General features: G+C 41.6%; 1 protein-coding gene across 1 annotated transcript; it reads left to right on the top strand.

Annotated features, from left to right (window-relative positions):
- The first annotated feature begins 2,598 nt into the window (after positions 1–2,598).
- LOC110521991 (zinc finger and BTB domain-containing protein 25) lies at positions 2,599–9,227 on the top strand. Its single transcript, XM_021600026.3, has 3 exons — positions 2,599–2,724; positions 4,231–4,425; positions 4,879–9,227. Exons 2-3 carry the CDS (start codon positions 4,253–4,255, stop codon positions 6,113–6,115), a joined length of 1,410 nt encoding a protein of 469 aa, XP_021455701.2. The 5' UTR covers positions 2,599–2,724; positions 4,231–4,252; the 3' UTR covers positions 6,116–9,227.
- Positions 9,228–19,261: the final 10,034 nt, after the last annotated feature.

Genomic DNA, 19,261 nt, shown 5'->3' with positions numbered 1-19,261 from the left:
TCTCTTTATTGCCTGTGAATTACAATGTGCGGCCAGATTCTCTCTCTGTGCTTTGGCTCAAACAATAAGTACCTCGGTCTTGTCTTGATTTAGCTGGAGGAAGTTGTGTGCCATCCAAGTATTTAAATCACTAATACAGTCTAATAATTTATCCATGGAGCTAAAATCCTCTGGGGACACAGAAATGTAAAGTTGTGTTTGGTCTGAGTAGCAGAGAAATCAACGCTGTTCTTTCTGATAACGCTGCCAAGGGGTAACAATATAGAAACTGAACAGTACCGGGACCCAAAATCGAACCTTGTGGAATGTCACATGTGATATGTATTTTCTATGAGTGATGTTCACCAAGGGTGACGACAACTCTTGACGGGTTAAATAGGTCCTAAACCAATTTAGATCTGGACCAGAGAGGCACACCCACCTCTCCAGTCTGTCCAGAAGGGCATCATGGTCAACAGTGTCGAATGTAGCTCTTAAATCCAAGAGTACAAGGACAGAGAGCTGTTTAGCATCTGTGTTGGCTCTAAGATAATTTACTACTTTACAGCACCCTCAGCACCCCTACATCCCGCGGCTATAAGCCAATCTACAAAATGTATTTGAATGAAATATATTAAACTGATCATGATTAGATTTAGCCTAATTTCAGGACCTCTATACCAGGCGGTGTCAGAGCAAAGCCCACAAAATTGTCAAAGACTCCAGTCATAAGACTGCTGAACAATTAATCAAATAGCCACCTGGACTATGTACATTGACACCCCCCGCCGTTGTTTTTACTATGCTGCTACTCGCTAATTATTATCTCTGCATAGTCACTTCACCCCTACCTACATGTACAAATGACCTCGACTAACCTGTACCCCCGCACATTGACTCAGTACCGGTACCCCCTGTATATAGCCTCGTTACTAATCTGTACCCCTGCACATTGACTCAGTACCGGTACCCCCTATTTCTTGAACTGCATTGTTGGTTAAGGGCTTGAAAGTAAGCATTTCACGGTATTCGGTGAATGTGACAAATAAAATTGGATTTGATTTGCTGATTGGTTAGTCAACATGCAATAATACCGGTATACTGTCAATCACTGAGACATGCATTTCTAGCTTAATTAAAAACTGTTAACCTGATGGATTTTGGATGTCCTTGTTCTTATTTATTTGTTGGAGGCCCTATACATGAGGCTAACTGTGACGTAACTAGGAGTGGTGGGTGTAACTTGACCATATTATCCTTTAGGCAAACTCACACAACCAGTCTCATTTGCATGAATTATATCTCTCAACTTTAAACAATGCGAAATTTGAATACAAAATAAGTTGTTTAGCTTTTTCCTTTGATATGGCTGCATGAAATTGCAAACAATGTGAATTCAGCGATTACATTTGTTAACTTCATCTTTGTGGCTCCCTGATGAAACAGTAACATCCATTACTGTAGTTAGGCTTAGAACATCTGAACTCTCTATTGCTGCTTTTCAACTGTAACACCAGTGTTACACTAGTGCAGGGTTCTCCAATTAGCGCCCCGAGAGTGGTTTTAGTTTTTTGAGCAAAAAAAAATATTTAAATTGTTCACAGTGTAGCCATTGTTATATAAATGCAGCTGAAAAGCCCCAGCAGCCTTGCCTTGGCCCCAGGGCCGGTGCTAGCGTTTTGGGGGCCCTAAGCCAGATTTGGTCGGCATGGCTAATTGAGTGATTGTCAGTGACTGACATAACAATAAAAAAATTGCTCAACCAAATTTCGAACTTGCACCTTGTGTATTCTACTATTCTAACTCTCAACAGTAAATTGAGACCCTGAGTTCCGCAAAAAATGTATTAAGTGTTCTGCAGTTCTACACATTTTGCCATAGGGTGGAGATACATTTTTTTTAACACCTTTCATGCAATTCTATTCATTGTGGCAAGGGGCAGAGATTTTTTTCTCTCTTCAGTTTTGTAGCTACTTTCCTGCAATTCTATGACTTATGCCATGACTTATGCCATGTTAATGATATCTCAGTGAGAGTGACTAACAAAATCAATTTGAGGTCAGGGCCCCTGGGCACGTGCCATGCATGACCGGTTGGTATTCGGCCATGATAACTAATTTAACAATCTAAAAAATGCTGGCTGACCTGGCTAATTGAGTAACTGTCAGTGATTGACATAACAAGATAATAATTGCTGATTCACAACCAAATTTCGAACTTGCACCTTGTGTATTCTACTATTCTAACCCTCAACAATAAGTTGAAATCCCGACTGGGGTTCGGGCCCCCTAGCGGCCTGGGCCCCCAAGCAACCGCTTTTGTCACTTATTCCTGAAGCCGGCCCTGCTTAGCCCCAAGTTAGAGCAGGTACCGGAGCTATGGTCAAGTGAGATATAGGTGCCTGCCTGCATAGAAGGAAACAGAACACGGTTAAATCATCAGTGGAAATGCCCCATATATGGCTTTGCGCAGTGTGTTGAATAGATTCCACGATCCGGACATGAGTGAGTGCTCGGCTCGTTCTCGACACTGTGCGCGTTGAAATCTACGCCCACGGTGACGTTAGCACCGCCTACCGGGCGAAATGCCGTGAAAGAGTACGTCCCAAATGTACGGCGCAGTACAGTCACGTGACGAATAACATGCTCAGTTGACAATCACATATGAAGACGTGAGAGACTGCGAGAATTTCTCTGCAGCAACAAATAGACTCCGAAATATAAACCTGTATTTCGCAAATAGGTGGTAAGAAAGACTCCCAATTATCGTATATGTTTTGTTTTGCAAATAGGAGGGGATATCCAAATGCATGCATTAGTCTAGAAGGAACACTTGATTCGGTCTGAAGGAACACTTGATTCAACGCAGACGTGTGTGAATGGATATTATGCTGTCGTGAAACAAGTTGGCGAATTTATAATGAAACTAGCTGTGGGTTGTAGGCTACATAGGGGACTGGCATATTGACCATCTTTTAGGATGGTATTTTCAGTTATTGATGTATTCCATTCGTCGAAAGCTGACCCTGTCGTGGTTGCAGAATGCATGCTTTGTTGCCATGTCTGACAGTTCATCGTATTGTCCCATCAGCTTTGAAGTAGATACCATGAATGTATACATTTGAATAAAGGCTTGCTACAATATAAATATGCCCGTCGACAATAATACTAATAATAATAATAGCTCAAATTCTCGCCTTTTCAAGGAAAACACTGTCATGTCCCTTGACGGTTATGATTGGGATAAAATATAGAGATTTACACTTTTTAACCTGTAACTAAGGCTTTATAGCATATATGGTTAATTATGGCTGGCATTGGTTAAAATCTGCCACAATATCAATGTTGTCAGCTAAGGTACAATGTATGAGGGGATAGTAGGTGGGTTGGACAAGGCTATCAGAATGTGCACATTATGGACGGTAGAGGTAGCCTAAATAGTCATTATTTAATAAAAAATAAATTCACTGACTATGTGACTAAAATGGCTGGGATTTAAAACTAAACTAAAATTGTTTTAGTCGAATGAATACTAGAACTAACGAAGGATGAAATAACACAAATGTAACAGCCTAAAATGTATTTTAAAACTTAATCTTAAATAGCTGCCAATATGAACACTGCAGTGTAACAGTACATTATATTGACCCCATGCTCAGTTGCAATGTACCATTATTGCTATAAGGCTACATTGACATCTGGAATAGTTTTTATGTCATAGTTTTTTAGGTTAGCCTACAGTTACTCAATGTTTCAAGTGTCAATGTTGTCACACCAGACGTGAAACTCCTTTACTATCTAAAATGTCTACATGTAGAAAGTTATGGAGATGCCAACATCTGGCCCAGTACTTTAGTTAGAGATGCTTCTTTCAGTTCTTTGACCAGCAGAGTATGCCATTGTTTCAACAACACCTTGAGAAATGCCTTAGTGCATGAGTCAGAGGTGTTACATTTACGAACATATGTTTGGTGCGTGTTTTAGAGCGTGGGGGAAGAGTGTAGTCCTATAGAACCACATTTTGTCATTGCACAGAAATCAGACCTGTCATGGCTACCAATAGTATTTGTGTGTTTGATCGTTTATTGAGCTTACCTGGCAAAATGGAATAGCCCCAGAAGTGCAAACCCACCACATTAAAAGTATTTGATAGGAAGGACATACTATTTTAACCCACGTCTGCACAATATATCCTCTCCCAAATTAATTTTAAGCTGTATATAATACAATCTTAATTACTGTGTGCGTGTAGCAGGAGGTCGAGAAGTGGCATCATGGACGTGTCCAGCCACAGCCTGTTCCTCCTGCAGCAGCTCAACGTCCAGAGGGAGTTCGGCTTCCTGTGTGACTGTACTGTCGCCATTGGCAACGTGTACTTCAAGGCCCACCGGGCCGTCCTGGCTGCCTTCTCCAACTACTTCAAGATGATCTTCATTCATCAGTCAAGGTTTGCTAGCTTTTATCAACAGTACTAGTCAATATCACACTCATGTTGTTGTTAAATACCTATGTTGAGGCCTTCAAGTAAGTACTTAGCATTGTACAGTAGCGTGGGCTAGCGTCCACATACGATGTAGGCTAGCATAATAGTGGTCGTCAGGGGTTATTTCAGTGGTATTGGAGATTCAAAGGAAGGTTGTGTGTTGACTAATATTTCACTGACTGTTAAGCTAATATTATCTTTGAGGATGGTAATATACAAAATGTGTATGATATGTGTCACAAATAGCTGTCACAAATAAGATATTTTGAGCTAGTTTTGTATTCATACATCTTACTCTACAAAATCCAAGAGATACTTTGATATAAGAGACAGGTCATTTTATGGAATCTGTCTTTGCAGACTAAAAGCTAATGGTCAGCAATAATACTTTCCCACTGTCTACTACCATCTCCACAGCGAGTGCATTAAAATCCAGCCCACGGACATCCAGCCGGATGTGTTCAGCTACCTGCTCCACATCATGTACACTGGCATGGGCCCCAAGCAGCCAGTGGACCAGGGCCGCCTACAGGAGGGCATCAAGTTTCTCCATGCCTACCAGCTGTGCCGTAACCCCGATGAGGGTTCCCCCGATGTTGGCGACCTGGTCCGTATGTCCAACCTGTACGGTATTCAGATTTCATCCCAGTTGGCCAACAAAGAGGGTACTGAGGGCCCTAAAGGTAGTGCAGGGGCCCGAGGAGGAGGCGGCCCGGAGGACGGGCGTTCGTCCACCCTGGCGGGCCGCTCCCACGCCGCACAGTTCTCGATGACCGTGGGGATGGAGGGCCTCCCCTCCTCGGACCGTCAGCCCTTCTCTGGTCTCCTCCATGGCGTCTCCTCAGTGGCTTCCGGCGACGACTCAGACATCTCGACACGCATCAAGCAGGAGAGGATGGAGGAAGGGGAGGGAAAGGAGGGCCACCAGGTGCTGGGAAGGGTAGGGTCTCCAACATCTCCCTCAGCCCAGGGTGGCAGCCCCTGCCAGGGCCTCCTGTTCAAGGATGGACCTCTGGTGCTGCTGTGCCCTCGCTGTGGCGAGCGCTGCTCTTCCCCCGAGGGGCTCCGCAAGCACCTGTTCAGCCATGCCGCCTGTTCCCTGGATCCCAGTGGACTAATGGAGGACCTCTCCCAGGGCAGGGTAGGGGACCCGGAGGGCCTTGAGGACAAGCAGCAACGTGGGGCCCCCCAGGATCAGCTAGATGCAGGCTGCTTAGAGGAGGCCCTGCGGCAGAGCCAGGCCCTAGCTAATGAGCTAGCTGCTGAGCTAAGTTGGAGCAGGGGCGGTATAGCCATTGGCACTAGTCCACCCCCCACCACCACCTCCAGTACCAGTCACGCACGAAAGCGCAAGATCGCTTGTGCTGTGTGCAGCTTGCGCTTCGCCCAGAAGAGCCAGCTGCAGGAGCACATGTATACTCACACGGGCAAGCCGTCACGCTACCACCGCTACAGCCGCCTTTGCAGCCAGCTCATCCACGCCTCCGGACACTTCTGCGAGGGGCCACCGGAGGGCGGTGTTGGGGTGGCAGCAAGCACCACAGTAATGTTGACGGAGGAGTCCAACAGGGAAGCTCAGGACAATGGCAGCTCCTGCTATTCGCTAGACTCTGAGATCTCACAAGAGAGCGTGGATGCCGTCACTGTGGAATGAAAGTGATAAAAAAAAACTGAGTTCCAAATATTTTTTCTTATTCTTAATTCCCGATAGTACCTCCTGTTTCAGTTTGTTTCTTTGGTTTGATTCCTACTGAACATGACCTTGTTTCAGTTATAGGGATTCCTTACATTTTGTCATTATCCTTCCACTTATCTGCTTATATCCTGTCTTTTGTCAATACTGTCATCTTTCTGTTGGTTAGATGAAACCCTGTGATGTGATTCCAGTGTAAACCTTATCTAATTTTATTCAGTGAATGTCTGAATAGAATAGAACATTGTTTTTACATGATACTTGTGTTCTCTCTCTGTTGTCATATGTTACCAGCTGATATTGATTGGAGTTGAGCAAATACTATGTATCTGCATTTATTTCTGAGAATTTGCACTTTCCGAAATAAGTAGTTGTTGAAACAGGTATAGTACCAGTCAAAAGTTTGGATACACCTACTCATTCCAAGGTTTTTCTTTATTTTTACTATTTTCTACATTGTAGAATAATAGTGAAGACAACAAAAATGTGAGAATAATACATGGGATTATGTAGTAACCCAAAAAGTGCCTTTATGACGGCTTTCCATTCTCTCAACCAGCTTCATGAGGTAGTCACCTGGAATGCATTTCAATTAACAGGTGTGCTTTGTTAAAAGGTCATTTGTGGAATTTCTTAATTAGTTTGAGCCAATCAGTTGTGTTCTGACAAAGTAGGGGTGGTATACAGAAGATAGCCCTATTTGGTAAAAGACCAAGTCCATATTATGGCAAGAACAGCTGTTATAAGCAAAAAGAAACGACAGTCCATCATTACGTTAAGACATGAAGGTTAGTCAATTCGGAAAATGTACAGAGCTTTGAAAGTTTCTTCAAGTGCAGTTTCAAAAACCATCGAGCTATAATGAAACTGGCTTTCATGAGGACCACCACAGGAAAGTAAGACCCCGAGTTACCTCTGCTGCAGAGGATAAGTTCATTAGAGATACCAGCCTCAGAAATTGCAGCCCAAATAAATGCTTCAAAGAGTTCAAGTAACAGACACCTCTCAATATCAGCTGTTCAGAGGTGACTGCATGACTCAGGCCTTCTTAGTCTAATTGCTGCAAAGAAACCACTACTAAAGGACACCAATAATAAGAACAGAGGTGCTTGGGCCAAGAAACACGAGCAATGGACATTAGACCTGTGGAAATCTGTCGTTTGGTCCAAATATTAGATTTTTGGTTCCAACTGCTGTGTCTTTGTGAGACGCAGAGTAGGTGATTGGATGATCTCTGCATGTGTGGTTCCCACCATGAAGCATGGAGGAGGAGGTGTGGGGGTGCTTTGCAGGTGACACTGTGACACTATTTTGAATTCAAGGCATTCTTAACCAGCATGGCTACCACAGCATTCTGCAGCGATACGCCATCCCATCTGGTTTGGTCTTAGTGGGACTATCATTTGTTTTTCAACATGATAACAACCAAACACACCTCCAGGCTGTTTAAGGGCTATTTGACCAAGAAGAGTGATGGAGTGCTGCATCAGATGACCTGGCCTCCACAATCACCTGACCTCAACCTAATTGAGATGGTTTGGGATGAGTTGGACCACAGAGTGAAGGAAAAGCAGGCAACAAGTGCTCAGCATATGTGGGAACTCCTTCAAGACTTGGAAAAGCATTCCTCAAGGAGCTGGTTGAGAGAATGTCAAGAGTGTTCAGAGCTGTCATCAAGGCAATGGGTGGCTACTTTGAAGTGTTTAACAGTTTTTTTGGTTACTACATGATTCCACATGTGTTATTTCATAGTTTTGATGTCTTCACTATTATTCTACAATGTGTTATTTCATTCTACAATGTGTTATTTAATAGTAAAAATAAGGGAAAACCCTTGAATGAGGTGTCTCAACTTTTGACTGTTACTGTATGTAATGTTGTTATGGATGTTTGTCAGAGTTACAGGAATTTGCAAGGGACAACTTCTTAAGACCACAATGTTGCAGTACACAATTAAAGTATGGAATATCATTATACATATTGGAGTTATTTTATATTTCTTCCCAAAATTGTGAGCAGTGCCTTGCTGTTTATTTTTTTTATTCAGTACCTCCTAACAAACTAGCTAAACAAACTAGAGAATTATCTTGAATTCAAATGATTCAGGAAGAGTGTACTACCTACTTAAGTGGACAAATATGCAAAAGTAGACTGTCACAAGTGTCATCCCAAGAAAACCTGGAAAACCTGAATCTCTATGTTTCAAGTGTCACAAGAGAGGTGATCTAGAATCAGCTGTTTCCTGTCTTATTCATTCTTGATCGAAAAGACAAAACCGATTCTAAATCAGTTGGGGGGGAGGGGGACTCAATATACTTTAAAATGACAAAAAAAAACAACTAAACTGTAGAAATGATAATGGACCTACATTCACACAGTTTCTAGACTGTCCAGCTCGCTAATAATCACTGAAATGAAAGGTAGACAGTGAGGGAGCATTTAAAATGTCCTAAATGATGGATAGAGGGCTATTTTTTTTGCTAATTTTGCCAGCAAGGAAATATATCACATTTTCAATGTGGCCCTCCGTACCTCGTTAAAGACCGAATGCGGCAAGGACCTTTAGCAGTGGGACCTTAGCAGAGTGGTTAAGTATAAAGTACACTTGTTGAATGTCCTTTCTCCTTGACTAGGAATATTTTCAACACTAAGAGGAAGGACTTATTTTAGCTCATAACAGGCTAACATGAGTAGAAGTGACTAAAAGAGATGTTCTGAAATTCGTTAGTGCTCTACAGCTTTATGATAGTGAGATTATAGTTTCACCTTTGATGGATATGTGCCAGTGGCCATCAGAATGTGTAGAAGAATGCATCTGGTAATGACAAACCAGGAGTCTGCATGTACTGTGATAGGTTTATACTGTCTCGAAATTGACGATCAGTGTTGCCATTTTGGGTGTTGCCATTTTTGTACTGTTGTGTGTGACTTCTGGTCTGTTTGAATTCGCTACTCTTCTATGGTGTTTCCACTTTGTCATACACTTTAAACATGAATGTGGTTTAATGTTTTGTAAATCTGTGTCACCTTTCCATAAATGAGAAATGTTTTGTAAATAAATGTTAAGAGACTGTCCAATGTAACTCTTCTCATTGATAAAAATCATTGGTTTCCACAAACCTGAGTCTGTTTGTGCTATACAATGCCAACTCCTTTGCCAACTCCCTCCTTGTCATGCCAAACTTAGACAAGGACTGCAATGGAGTAGGCAAGAGCACAAACAGATCTGGGACCAGGCTTTATGTTCCCTGTTCTTGTAGTAACAATCTCTTACCACCAGAGGCCACTTAAGAGCTGACGGACTCATCCCCAAAAGGTACCATCGCTCCTCTCCTCTACCCCGTGCTTAATGAGTCCCAATTCTCCACCCTTTTCCAGAAGTGTGCACTTGAAAAATATCTGACATGGATTTAACAAAGATGGAAACTCCCTCCAGCATATGCTTACGCCAATCCTATGCTTATAAATCCATAATGGGGAGTGTGCAAGTACACACTTCTGAATACGCGTGGAGAATTGGTAAGCAAACATGGTCCATTAGTAGCGCAGGGTAATGGAACGACTACACAGAATGTTTTATGCATCCCTCTACGGGGCTCAACAACAAAATATTAAAACTGACAGATGGCTTCTGACTCTGAGATAGCACACCTCTCAAGCAGTGGGTTAGATACATTCTAATTCATTCTTGGACAGCTAGTGCTGGAACCCATCAAACTGTCCAGTGTTGTATTGATGATATATATTGTTACATAAAGTAAGAGGCTGAGGCTGTAAGGACAATAATTCTCCCTCCCAAACAAATGGAAAACTATTATTGCACCTAATTTAAGAGAAAAACTGATAAACTCAGAAACAGAGCTGTAGTGGTAAAAACTGGCAGTTGCTTGATGATTTATTATAATTTAACTAGGCAGGTCAGTTAAGAACAAATTCTTATTTACAATGACGGTCTACCAAAAGGCCTCCTGCGGGGATGGGCGATGGGATTAAAAATTCAAAATAAAATACAAATATAGGACAAAACACACAAACAAGAGAGACAACACTACATAAAGAGAGACCAAAGACGACAACATAGCAAGGCAGCAACACCTGACAACAAGGCATGGTAGCAACACAACATGACAACAACATGGTAGCAACACAACGTAGCAGCAGCACAAAACATGGTACAAACATTATTGAGCAAAGACAGCGGCACAAAGGGCAAGAAGGTAGAGACAACAATACATCACGCGAATCAGCCACAACTGTCAGTAGGAGTGTAGATGAGTCTTTGAATGAAGAGATGAAGATAAAACTGTCCAGTTTAGGTAGGTTATAATTAAATGTAAGATAGTTCTATTGCTATAGAAACCAAACACTGCAGCATTCACTGGGGAAGATAATTTTCACCTTAATGAAAAACATTGGTAGACCAGGAGTGGGATTTTGCTTGTCTGTTCGATAATTGAATTAAAAATATTGTTATACTGATAAATACATACAGTGGGGGAAAAAAGTATTTAGTCAGCCACCAATTGTGCAAGTTCTCCCACTTAAAAAGATGAGAGAGGCCTGTAATTTTCATCATAGGTACACTTCAACTATGACAGACAAAATTAGTAAACAAAATCCAGAAAATCACATTGTAGGATTGTTAATGAATTTATTTTCAAATGATGGTGGAAAATAAGTATTTGGTCAACAACAAAAGTTTATCTCAATACTTTGTTATATACCCTTTGTTGGCAATGACAGAGGTCAAACATTTTCTGTAAGTCTTCACAAGGTTTTCACACACTGATGCTGGTATTTTGGCCCATTGTTTTGAGGCTGTTGCTGGGCAACACAGACTTTCAACTCCCTCCAAAGATTTTCTATGGGGTTGAGATCTGGAGACTGGCTAGGCCACTCCAGGACCTTGAAATACTTCTTACGAAGCCACTCCTTCGTTGCCCGGGCGGTGTGTTTGGGATCATTGTCATGCTGAAAGCCCCAGCCACGTTTCATCTTCAATGCCCTTGCTGATGGTATGCTCTGTTACTTTGGTCCCAGCTCTCTGCAGGTCATTCACCAGGTCCCCCCGTGTGGTTCTGGGATTTTTGCTCACCGTTCTTGTGATCATTTTGACCCCACGGGGTGAGATCTTGCATGGAGCCCCAGATCGAGGGAGATTATCAGTGGTCTTGTATGTCTTCCATTTCCTAATAATTGCTCCCACAGTTGATTTCTTCAAACCAAGCTGCTTACCTATTGCAGATTCAGTCTTCCCAGCCTGGTGCAGGTCTACAATTTTGTTTCTGGTGTCCTTTGACACCTCTTTGGTCTTGGCCATAGTGGAGTTTGGAGTGTGACTGTTTGAGGTTGTGGTCAGGTGTCTTTTATACTGATAACAAGTTCAAACAGGTGCCATTAATACAGGTAATGAGTGGAGGACAGAAGAGCCTCTTAAAGAAGAAGTTACAGGTCTGTGATAGCCAGAAATCTTCTTGTTTTTAGGTGACCAAATACTTATTTTCCACCATAATTTGCAAATAAATTCATTAAAAATCCTACAATGTGATTATCTGGATTTTTTTCTCTCTCATTTTGTCTGTCATAGTTGAAGTGTACCTCTGATGAAAATTACAGGTGGTTGGTGGCTGACTAAATACCTTTTTGCCCCACTGTATCTACCAGCACTTTATATACATTTAATAATACTGAAGCTGTTTTTATTGAACACAAACAACAATGTTGTGTAGATACTTTGTAGAAAAGACATGTATGCAATTCTTATATGAACATAAAGGAGCAGACATACAAAAACACCCAGAGTTTTAGGTACAAAATAAACAATACAAAACAGACATACAGAACAAGGACAGGTAAATAGAAAGAAGGCAGATGTCATCGCCCATGTCCATCCCGCCATCAACCCCCCCTCCCCCCAAATCCTTTCTAAGTGTAGAGTGTTTGCCAAATCGCTGAGCCATAACTTCCTTCTGTTGCAAAAACAAGATTCATTTTTTTTTGCTGAAATGAGACTGTAAGAGATGAGTTGTTTTAGGGGTTAATCTGTTTAGCGTTTATGACACTTACAGGATGATCAGAAGTGGGTCTGGGTCAATTGAAGTCTTCAGAAGATCCTAAAAATTCCACACCAATAACCATACAAGTTGGAGCATAAGGCAAAGCAGTGGAGTAATGTACCCTGCACAGCATGACATGTATCATATGTAAACAGACATTATGTTAACAGTTTTAGAAACGTCAGAGTGTTTTTTTATCCAATGCTACCAATCATATGCATATCCTAGCTTCTGGGCCTCAGTAACAGGCAGTTTACTTTGGGCACGTCATTCATCCGAACTTCCGAACAGTCTTAAGAGCCTTAAGAGGCTTATAGATAGGACCACTCAACTTGGTCAAAGGCCTTTTCGTTGTTAAGGGATAGTGTAACAAGAAAGTTAACTTTGGGTAACCTCTATAAAAACATAATGTTAAAGAGGTGCCTTAGATTGAAGAATGAGTTTATGTTAGGGATAAAGCCGGTCTGGTCTGAATGGACCAATTTGCCCACCATTTTGCCTGTTATCCAGAGTTTTTGCTAAAATCTTTTGGTCTGTATTAAGGAGAGATATTGGTCTGTATGACCCTACCTCTTCCGGATCATTACCCTTCTTATGTATAACTGTAATTAACCCCTAATCCAAAGTACGTTGGGAGAGCTCCAACCTCATTGGCCTGAACCAACAGTTTGTGCAGGTAGGGAGAGAGAATGTTGCTGAGTGTTTTATAGAATTCACCAGGGAATTCATCAGGCCCAGTGTCTTGCCACTCTTTAGAGATTTAATTGAGATATTTCCTTATTCAGGAAGTTAGAATCTTCCTGGTTCAGGGCAGGGAGATTACAGTCCTCCAAAACGTTTTGCAACGTTTTCGAAGTTGTCTGGCAAGTAATTTGTGCGGTTTATCACCAAACTCAAAATATTTTTGCTTGGTATAGAGAAAAGATTTAGCAATTTTAGCTGAGACAATCTGATTATATTCCAATTTAAAGTGGTTCTTTTTTTAATGTTTGATTTATGTCTGTGTTGTCATTGATATCAAAGAAAAATGTAATTTGGTCTTTAAGATGTTCACAGAATGTTGATTCTGTGAGGAGCTGAGGATTCAACTTCCAGACCCTCTCGTTTTATACGATGTCACCCAACCTCAGGGAAAAGGTGAGTGGACTGTGGTCCGAGATTATAATATCATGATATCTCACATTACAGGTAAAAGGGAGTAATTGAGCATCAACCAAAAAGTAGTCAATTTCAGCATAAACATTGTGAACATGAGAGTAAAAGGAGTATTCTTTACCCGTAGGGTTAGAGATCCTCCATATATCAATTAAGTTAGAATTGTTTATGTAGGTAGACAATAATTCACTTGAATAAGAGGTATGCCAGGTAGAGGATCTATCCAAATATTGGTCTAGCACACAGTGGGGTTATCAATGTTAGGCCCATAGATATTAAGAGGTACAGAAGTATAATGGATCTCTCCTATTACGATAACATAGCAACCCTCTTTACAGTGCCTTGCGAAATTATTCGGCCCCCTTGAACTTTGCGACCTTTTGCCACATTTCAGGCTTCAAACATAAAGATATAAAACTGTATTTTTTTGTGAAGAATCAACAACAAGTGGGACACAATCATGAAGTTGAACGACATTTATTGGATGTTTCAAACTTTTTTAACAAATCAAAAACTGAAAAATTGGGCGTGCAAAATTATTCAGCCCCTTTACTTTCAGTGCAGCAAACTCTCTCCAGAAGTTCAGTGAGGATCTCTGAATGATCCAATGTTGACCTAAATGACTAATGATGATAAATACAATCCACCTGTGTGTAATCAAGTCTCCGTATAAATGCACCTGCACTGTGATAGACTCAGAGGTCCGTTAAAAGCGCAGAGAGCATCATGAAGAACAAGGAACACACCAGGCAGGTCCGAGATACTGTTGTGAAGAAGTTTAAAGCCGGATTTGGATACAAAAAGATTTCCCAAGCTTTAAACATCCCAAGGAGCACTGTGCAAGCGATAATATTGAAATGGAAGGAGTATCAGACCACTGCAAATCTACCAAGACCTGGCCGTCCCTCTAAACTTTCAGCTCATACAAGGAGAAGACTGATCAGAGATGCAGCCAAGAGGCCCATGATCACTCTGGATGAACTGCAGAGATCTACCGCTGAGGTGGGAGACTCTGTCCATAGGACAACAATCAGTCGTATATTGCACAAATCTGGCCTTTATGGAAGAGTGGCAAGAAGAAAGCCATTTCTTAAAGATATCCATAAAAAGTGTCGGTTAAAGTTTGTCACAAGACACCTGGGAGACACACCAAACATGTGGAAGAAGGTGCTCTGGTCAGATGAAACCAAAATCGAACTTTTTGGCAACAATGCAAAACGTTATGTTTGGCGTAAAAGCAACACAGCTGAACACACCATCCCCACTGTCAAACATGGTGGTGGCAGCATCATGGTTTGGGCCTGCTTTTCTTCAGCAGGGACAGGGAAGATGGTTAAAATTGATGGGAAGATGGATGGAGCCAAATACAGGACCATTCTGGAAGAAAACCTGATGGAGTCTGCAAAAGACCTGAGACAGGGACGGAGATTTGTCTTCCAACAAGACAATGATCCAAAACATAAAGCAAAATCTACAATGGAATGGTTCAAAAATAAACATATCCAGGTGTTAGAATGGCCAAGTCAAAGTCCAGATCTGAATCCAATCGAGAATCTGTGGAAAGAACTGAAAACTGCTGTTCACAAATGCTCTCCATCCAACCTCACTGAGCTCGAGCTGTTTTGCAAGGAGGAATGGGAAAAAATGTCAGTCTCTCGATGTGCAAAACTGATAGAGACATACCCCAAGCGACTTACAGCTGTAATCGCAGCAAAAGGTGGCGCTACAAAGTATTAACTTAAGGGGGCTGAATAATTTTGCACGCCCAATTTTTCAGTTTTTGATTTGTTAAAAAAGTTTGAAATATCCAATAAACGTCGTTCCACTTCAAGATTGTGTCCCACTTGTTGTTGATTCTTCACAAAAAATACAGTTTTATATCTTTATGTTTGAATCCTGAAATGTGGCAAAAGGTCGCAAAGTTCAAGGGGGCCGAATACTTTCGCAAGGCACTGTATAGTGACCCACAGAATCTGACCGACCACTCCCCCAAAGCAAGCACCCTTACTCCCCACCCTGTCCCCCAATGCTCGCCAACATTTACCCTCCCTCTCAACCAACCTTCAACAAGCATATACAAATAGGAAAAAATTATTACAAATAAAAAACACACTGTTTGGCCGATGCCAGAAATGCTGGCATCGGCGCGACCTCGAACGAGAGGTAAAACAAAAATAAAATCCCAAATACATGTTCACCTCTCACTATCCTAGAACTTCTACTAACATATGAACTGAGGAGGCTCCTGCAAATTAAGTGCACATTTAGCATCTAATAAACCAAAACAGAATACATTGCAAAATAAACATATGACTCATTCAAGCACCTTCCTGGATTGACCCATGAGATAAGGAAGATATAACAGCTCAAGTTTATATTGCTGAGGAATGCAGGTCTAAACATAAACCATCAGCAACTGATACAGACAGCAGTACATTTACATATTGTGGGTTGGGAGATTGGAACAAGGATCTTGCTAAATTAAACGTACCCCCCAATCGCCCCCAAAAATGTGTAATTTTTTGGGGGGAAATATAACCAAATATATACGAATAAATATAAATATTCATACCAAAAATTTAAATTAAAATATACACATACATAATCATAAAATGATGAGAAAAAAAATAAAGTACAAATAATAATTATATGTACACACACACACAGCAAGAATGAAAGTGAAATGAAAGCTCAGATCGCCCCCCAGTGGCTGGATCAGCATCTTACATGTCCGCGTGGAACAATAAAACTTCATTCGGCAGCCATTGCTGAAATAGTTTAAGATTTCTCCCGCTATTGCACCGACAAACCTCAGAAATCTACCCACTTCCTGGTTAACTCTCTCCACCTGCCCGTTACTTTCGGGGTGAAAACCTGAGGTAAGGCTGACAGAGACCACCAGACGTTCCATGAACGCCCTCCAGACCCTCGACATGAACTGGGGTCCCAGATCTGACACTATGTCCTCAGGCACCCCGTAGTGCCGGAAGACGTGAGTGAACAGGGCCTCCGCAGTCTGTAGGGCCGTAGGGAGACCAGGCAAAGGGAGGAGACAATAGGACCGACAGGTGTGACCACGGCCGTTGTGGAACGGGTAAGGGTTGTAGCTTACCTCAAGGCAGGTGCCTAGGAGCCTTACACTGGGCGCACACCGAGCAGGAGAAAACATAAACCCTCACATCCTTAGCCAAAATGGGCCACCAGTACTTCCCAAAGACAGCGCACCGTCCGGCCGATCCCAGGATGACCAGAGGATTTTGATTTGATTTTGATTTTATTAGGATCTCTTTTAGTCCCCATTTGGACTAATCTTCCAAGAGTCCTTAACATTAAAATACAATTTATAATACAAACACACTTTCACATATAACACACTATTACAAACATACATAATACACTAGCATAATGACCCAATAAATACTCAATCTAAAAAATATATTAAAAAAATAAAATAAAAAATATTGATTCTTCATCTACTATTTAAACGTATATATTGAAAGGTTTCTAGTTTGCTCAGTTAATTTATTCAATTTCTTTATTGCTCTAAATCGAAATGTTCTTTTGCCCATTTCTTTTTTCTGTCTGGATAACGCATAGATGGTGGACAATCTATTCCTAGTATTTACGGAATGTCTGTCTCTTACAAACTGAATACCATTGCGAATAGAACTTGGCCGTTTTAAATGATGTATATTATAAAATAAGATAAGCATGTTTTTTTTCAATTATCTTGTCGATTGATGACCAACCAAGAACACTGTGCATGACTGCAACAGAAGAACCATATCTCCGCCTTAAAACAATCTTTGTTGCTTTATTCTGTGCATTCTGCAGCCTCCTAACTTCACTAGATGATGCATTTCCCCAGACCATCGAACAATAGTTCACTTGACTCTCAACCAATGCCTGTGTTATTTGCTGAAGGATTTTCCCTGGTAAATATTTAGCTATCCTTCTGATTATGCATGCTGTTTTAATATTTTTTTTTTTACATAGATTAGTTATTTGAGACGACCATGATAAGCAGTTGTCTAGCTGCACTCCCAGTAGTTTGGTTTCTGCCACTTCTTCAATTTGTACTCCTCCCATACTTAATTGTATCCCATGCTGTTTTGGCCTTTTCCTAGTTGAACAGACCAACATAACTTTGGTTTTCTTGGTGTTTAAAGCAAGTTTGTTTTGGCAAACCCATTTCCTGATAATCTCCAAATCTCCTTGCAAAGCTTGCTGTACCTGTTGAACCGATTGTCTTGCTGCATAAATTGTAGTATCATCTGCAAATATAGTAGCTTGAGTTTCAACCAAGGCATAGGGAAGGTCGTTGGTGTATATTAAGTAGAGAAGTGGCCCAAGGCAGCTGCCCTGCGGTATTCCACAGTTTAACCTTTAGCGTCGAGCAAACCCGTATCCGGGAGCGTAATCATAGCCTCAAGCTCATTACCATAACGCAACGTTAACTATTCATGAAAATCGCAAATGAAATGAAAGAAATATATTCACTCACAAGCTTAGCCATTTGTTAACAACACTGTCATCTCAGATTTTCAAAATATGCTTTTCAACCATAGCTACACAAGCATTTGTGTAAGTATTGATAGCCTAGCATAGCATTAAGCCTAGCATTCAGCAGAACATTTTCACAAAAACAAGAAAAGCATTCAAATAAAATAATTTACCTTTGAAGAACTTCGGAGGTTTTCAATGAGGAGACTCTCAGTTAGATAGCAAATGTTCATTTTTTCCAAAAATATTATTTGTGTAGGAGAAATCGCTCCGTTTTGTCCTACTTCCGGCGCCGACAGAGATGGCCGCCTCGCTTCGCGTTCCTAGGAAACTATGCAGTTTTTTGTTTTTTTACGTGTTATTTCTTACATTAGTACCCCAGGTCATCTTAGGTTTCATTACATACAGTCGAAAAGAACTACTGAATATAAGATCAGCATCAACTCACCATCAGTACGACCAAGAATATGTTTTTCGCGACGCGGATCCTGTGTTCTGCCTTACAAACAGGACAACGGAGTGGATCCTATGCAGCGACCCAAAAAAACGACTCCGAAAGAGAGGGAAACGAGGCGGTCTTCTGGTCAGACTCCGGAGACGGGCACAGCGCGCACCACTCCCTAGCATTCTTCTTGCCAATGTCCAGTCTCTTGACAACAAGGTTGATGAAATCCGAGCAAGGGTAGCATTCCAGAGGGACATCAGAGACTGTAACGTCCTTTGCTTCACTGAAACATGGCTCACTGGAGAGACGCTATCCGAAGCGGTGCAGCCAACGGGTTTCTCCACACATCGCGCTGACAGAAACAAACATCTTTCTGGGAAGAAGAGGGGCGGGGGCGTATGCCTCATGGCCAACGTGACATGGTGTGATGAAAGAAACATACAGGAACTCAAATCCTTCTGTTCACCTGATTTAGAATTCCTCACAATCAAATGTAGACCGCATTATCTACCAAGAGAATTCTCTTCGATTATAATCACAGCCGTATATATCCCCCCCCAAGCAGACACATCGATGGCTCTGAACGAACTTTATTTAACTTTGCAAACTGGAAACAATTTATCCGGAGGCTGCATTCATTGTAGCTGGGGATTTTAACAAGGCTAATCTGAAAACAAGACTCCCCAAATTTTATCAGCATATCGATTGCGCAACCAGGGGAGGAAAGACCTTGGATCATTGTTACTCTAACTTCCGCGACGCATATAAGGCCCTGCCCCGCTCTCCTTTCGGAAAAGCTGACCACGACTCCATTTTGTTGATCCCTGCCTACAGACAGAAACTAAAACAAGAGGCTCCCACGCTGAGGTCTGTCCAACGCTGGTCCGACCAAGCTGACTCCACACTCCAAGACTGCTTCCATCACGTGGACTGGGAGATGTTTCGTAT

This window comes from Oncorhynchus mykiss, chromosome 4 (genome assembly GCF_057628025.1).
Source record: "Oncorhynchus mykiss isolate SJ-2025 chromosome 4, ASM5762802v1, whole genome shotgun sequence".
Lineage (NCBI taxonomy): Eukaryota > Metazoa > Chordata > Actinopteri > Salmoniformes > Salmonidae > Oncorhynchus > Oncorhynchus mykiss.
Note: the sequence above shows the minus strand (reverse complement) of the source record. Positions and strands in the feature narration are given on the sequence as shown.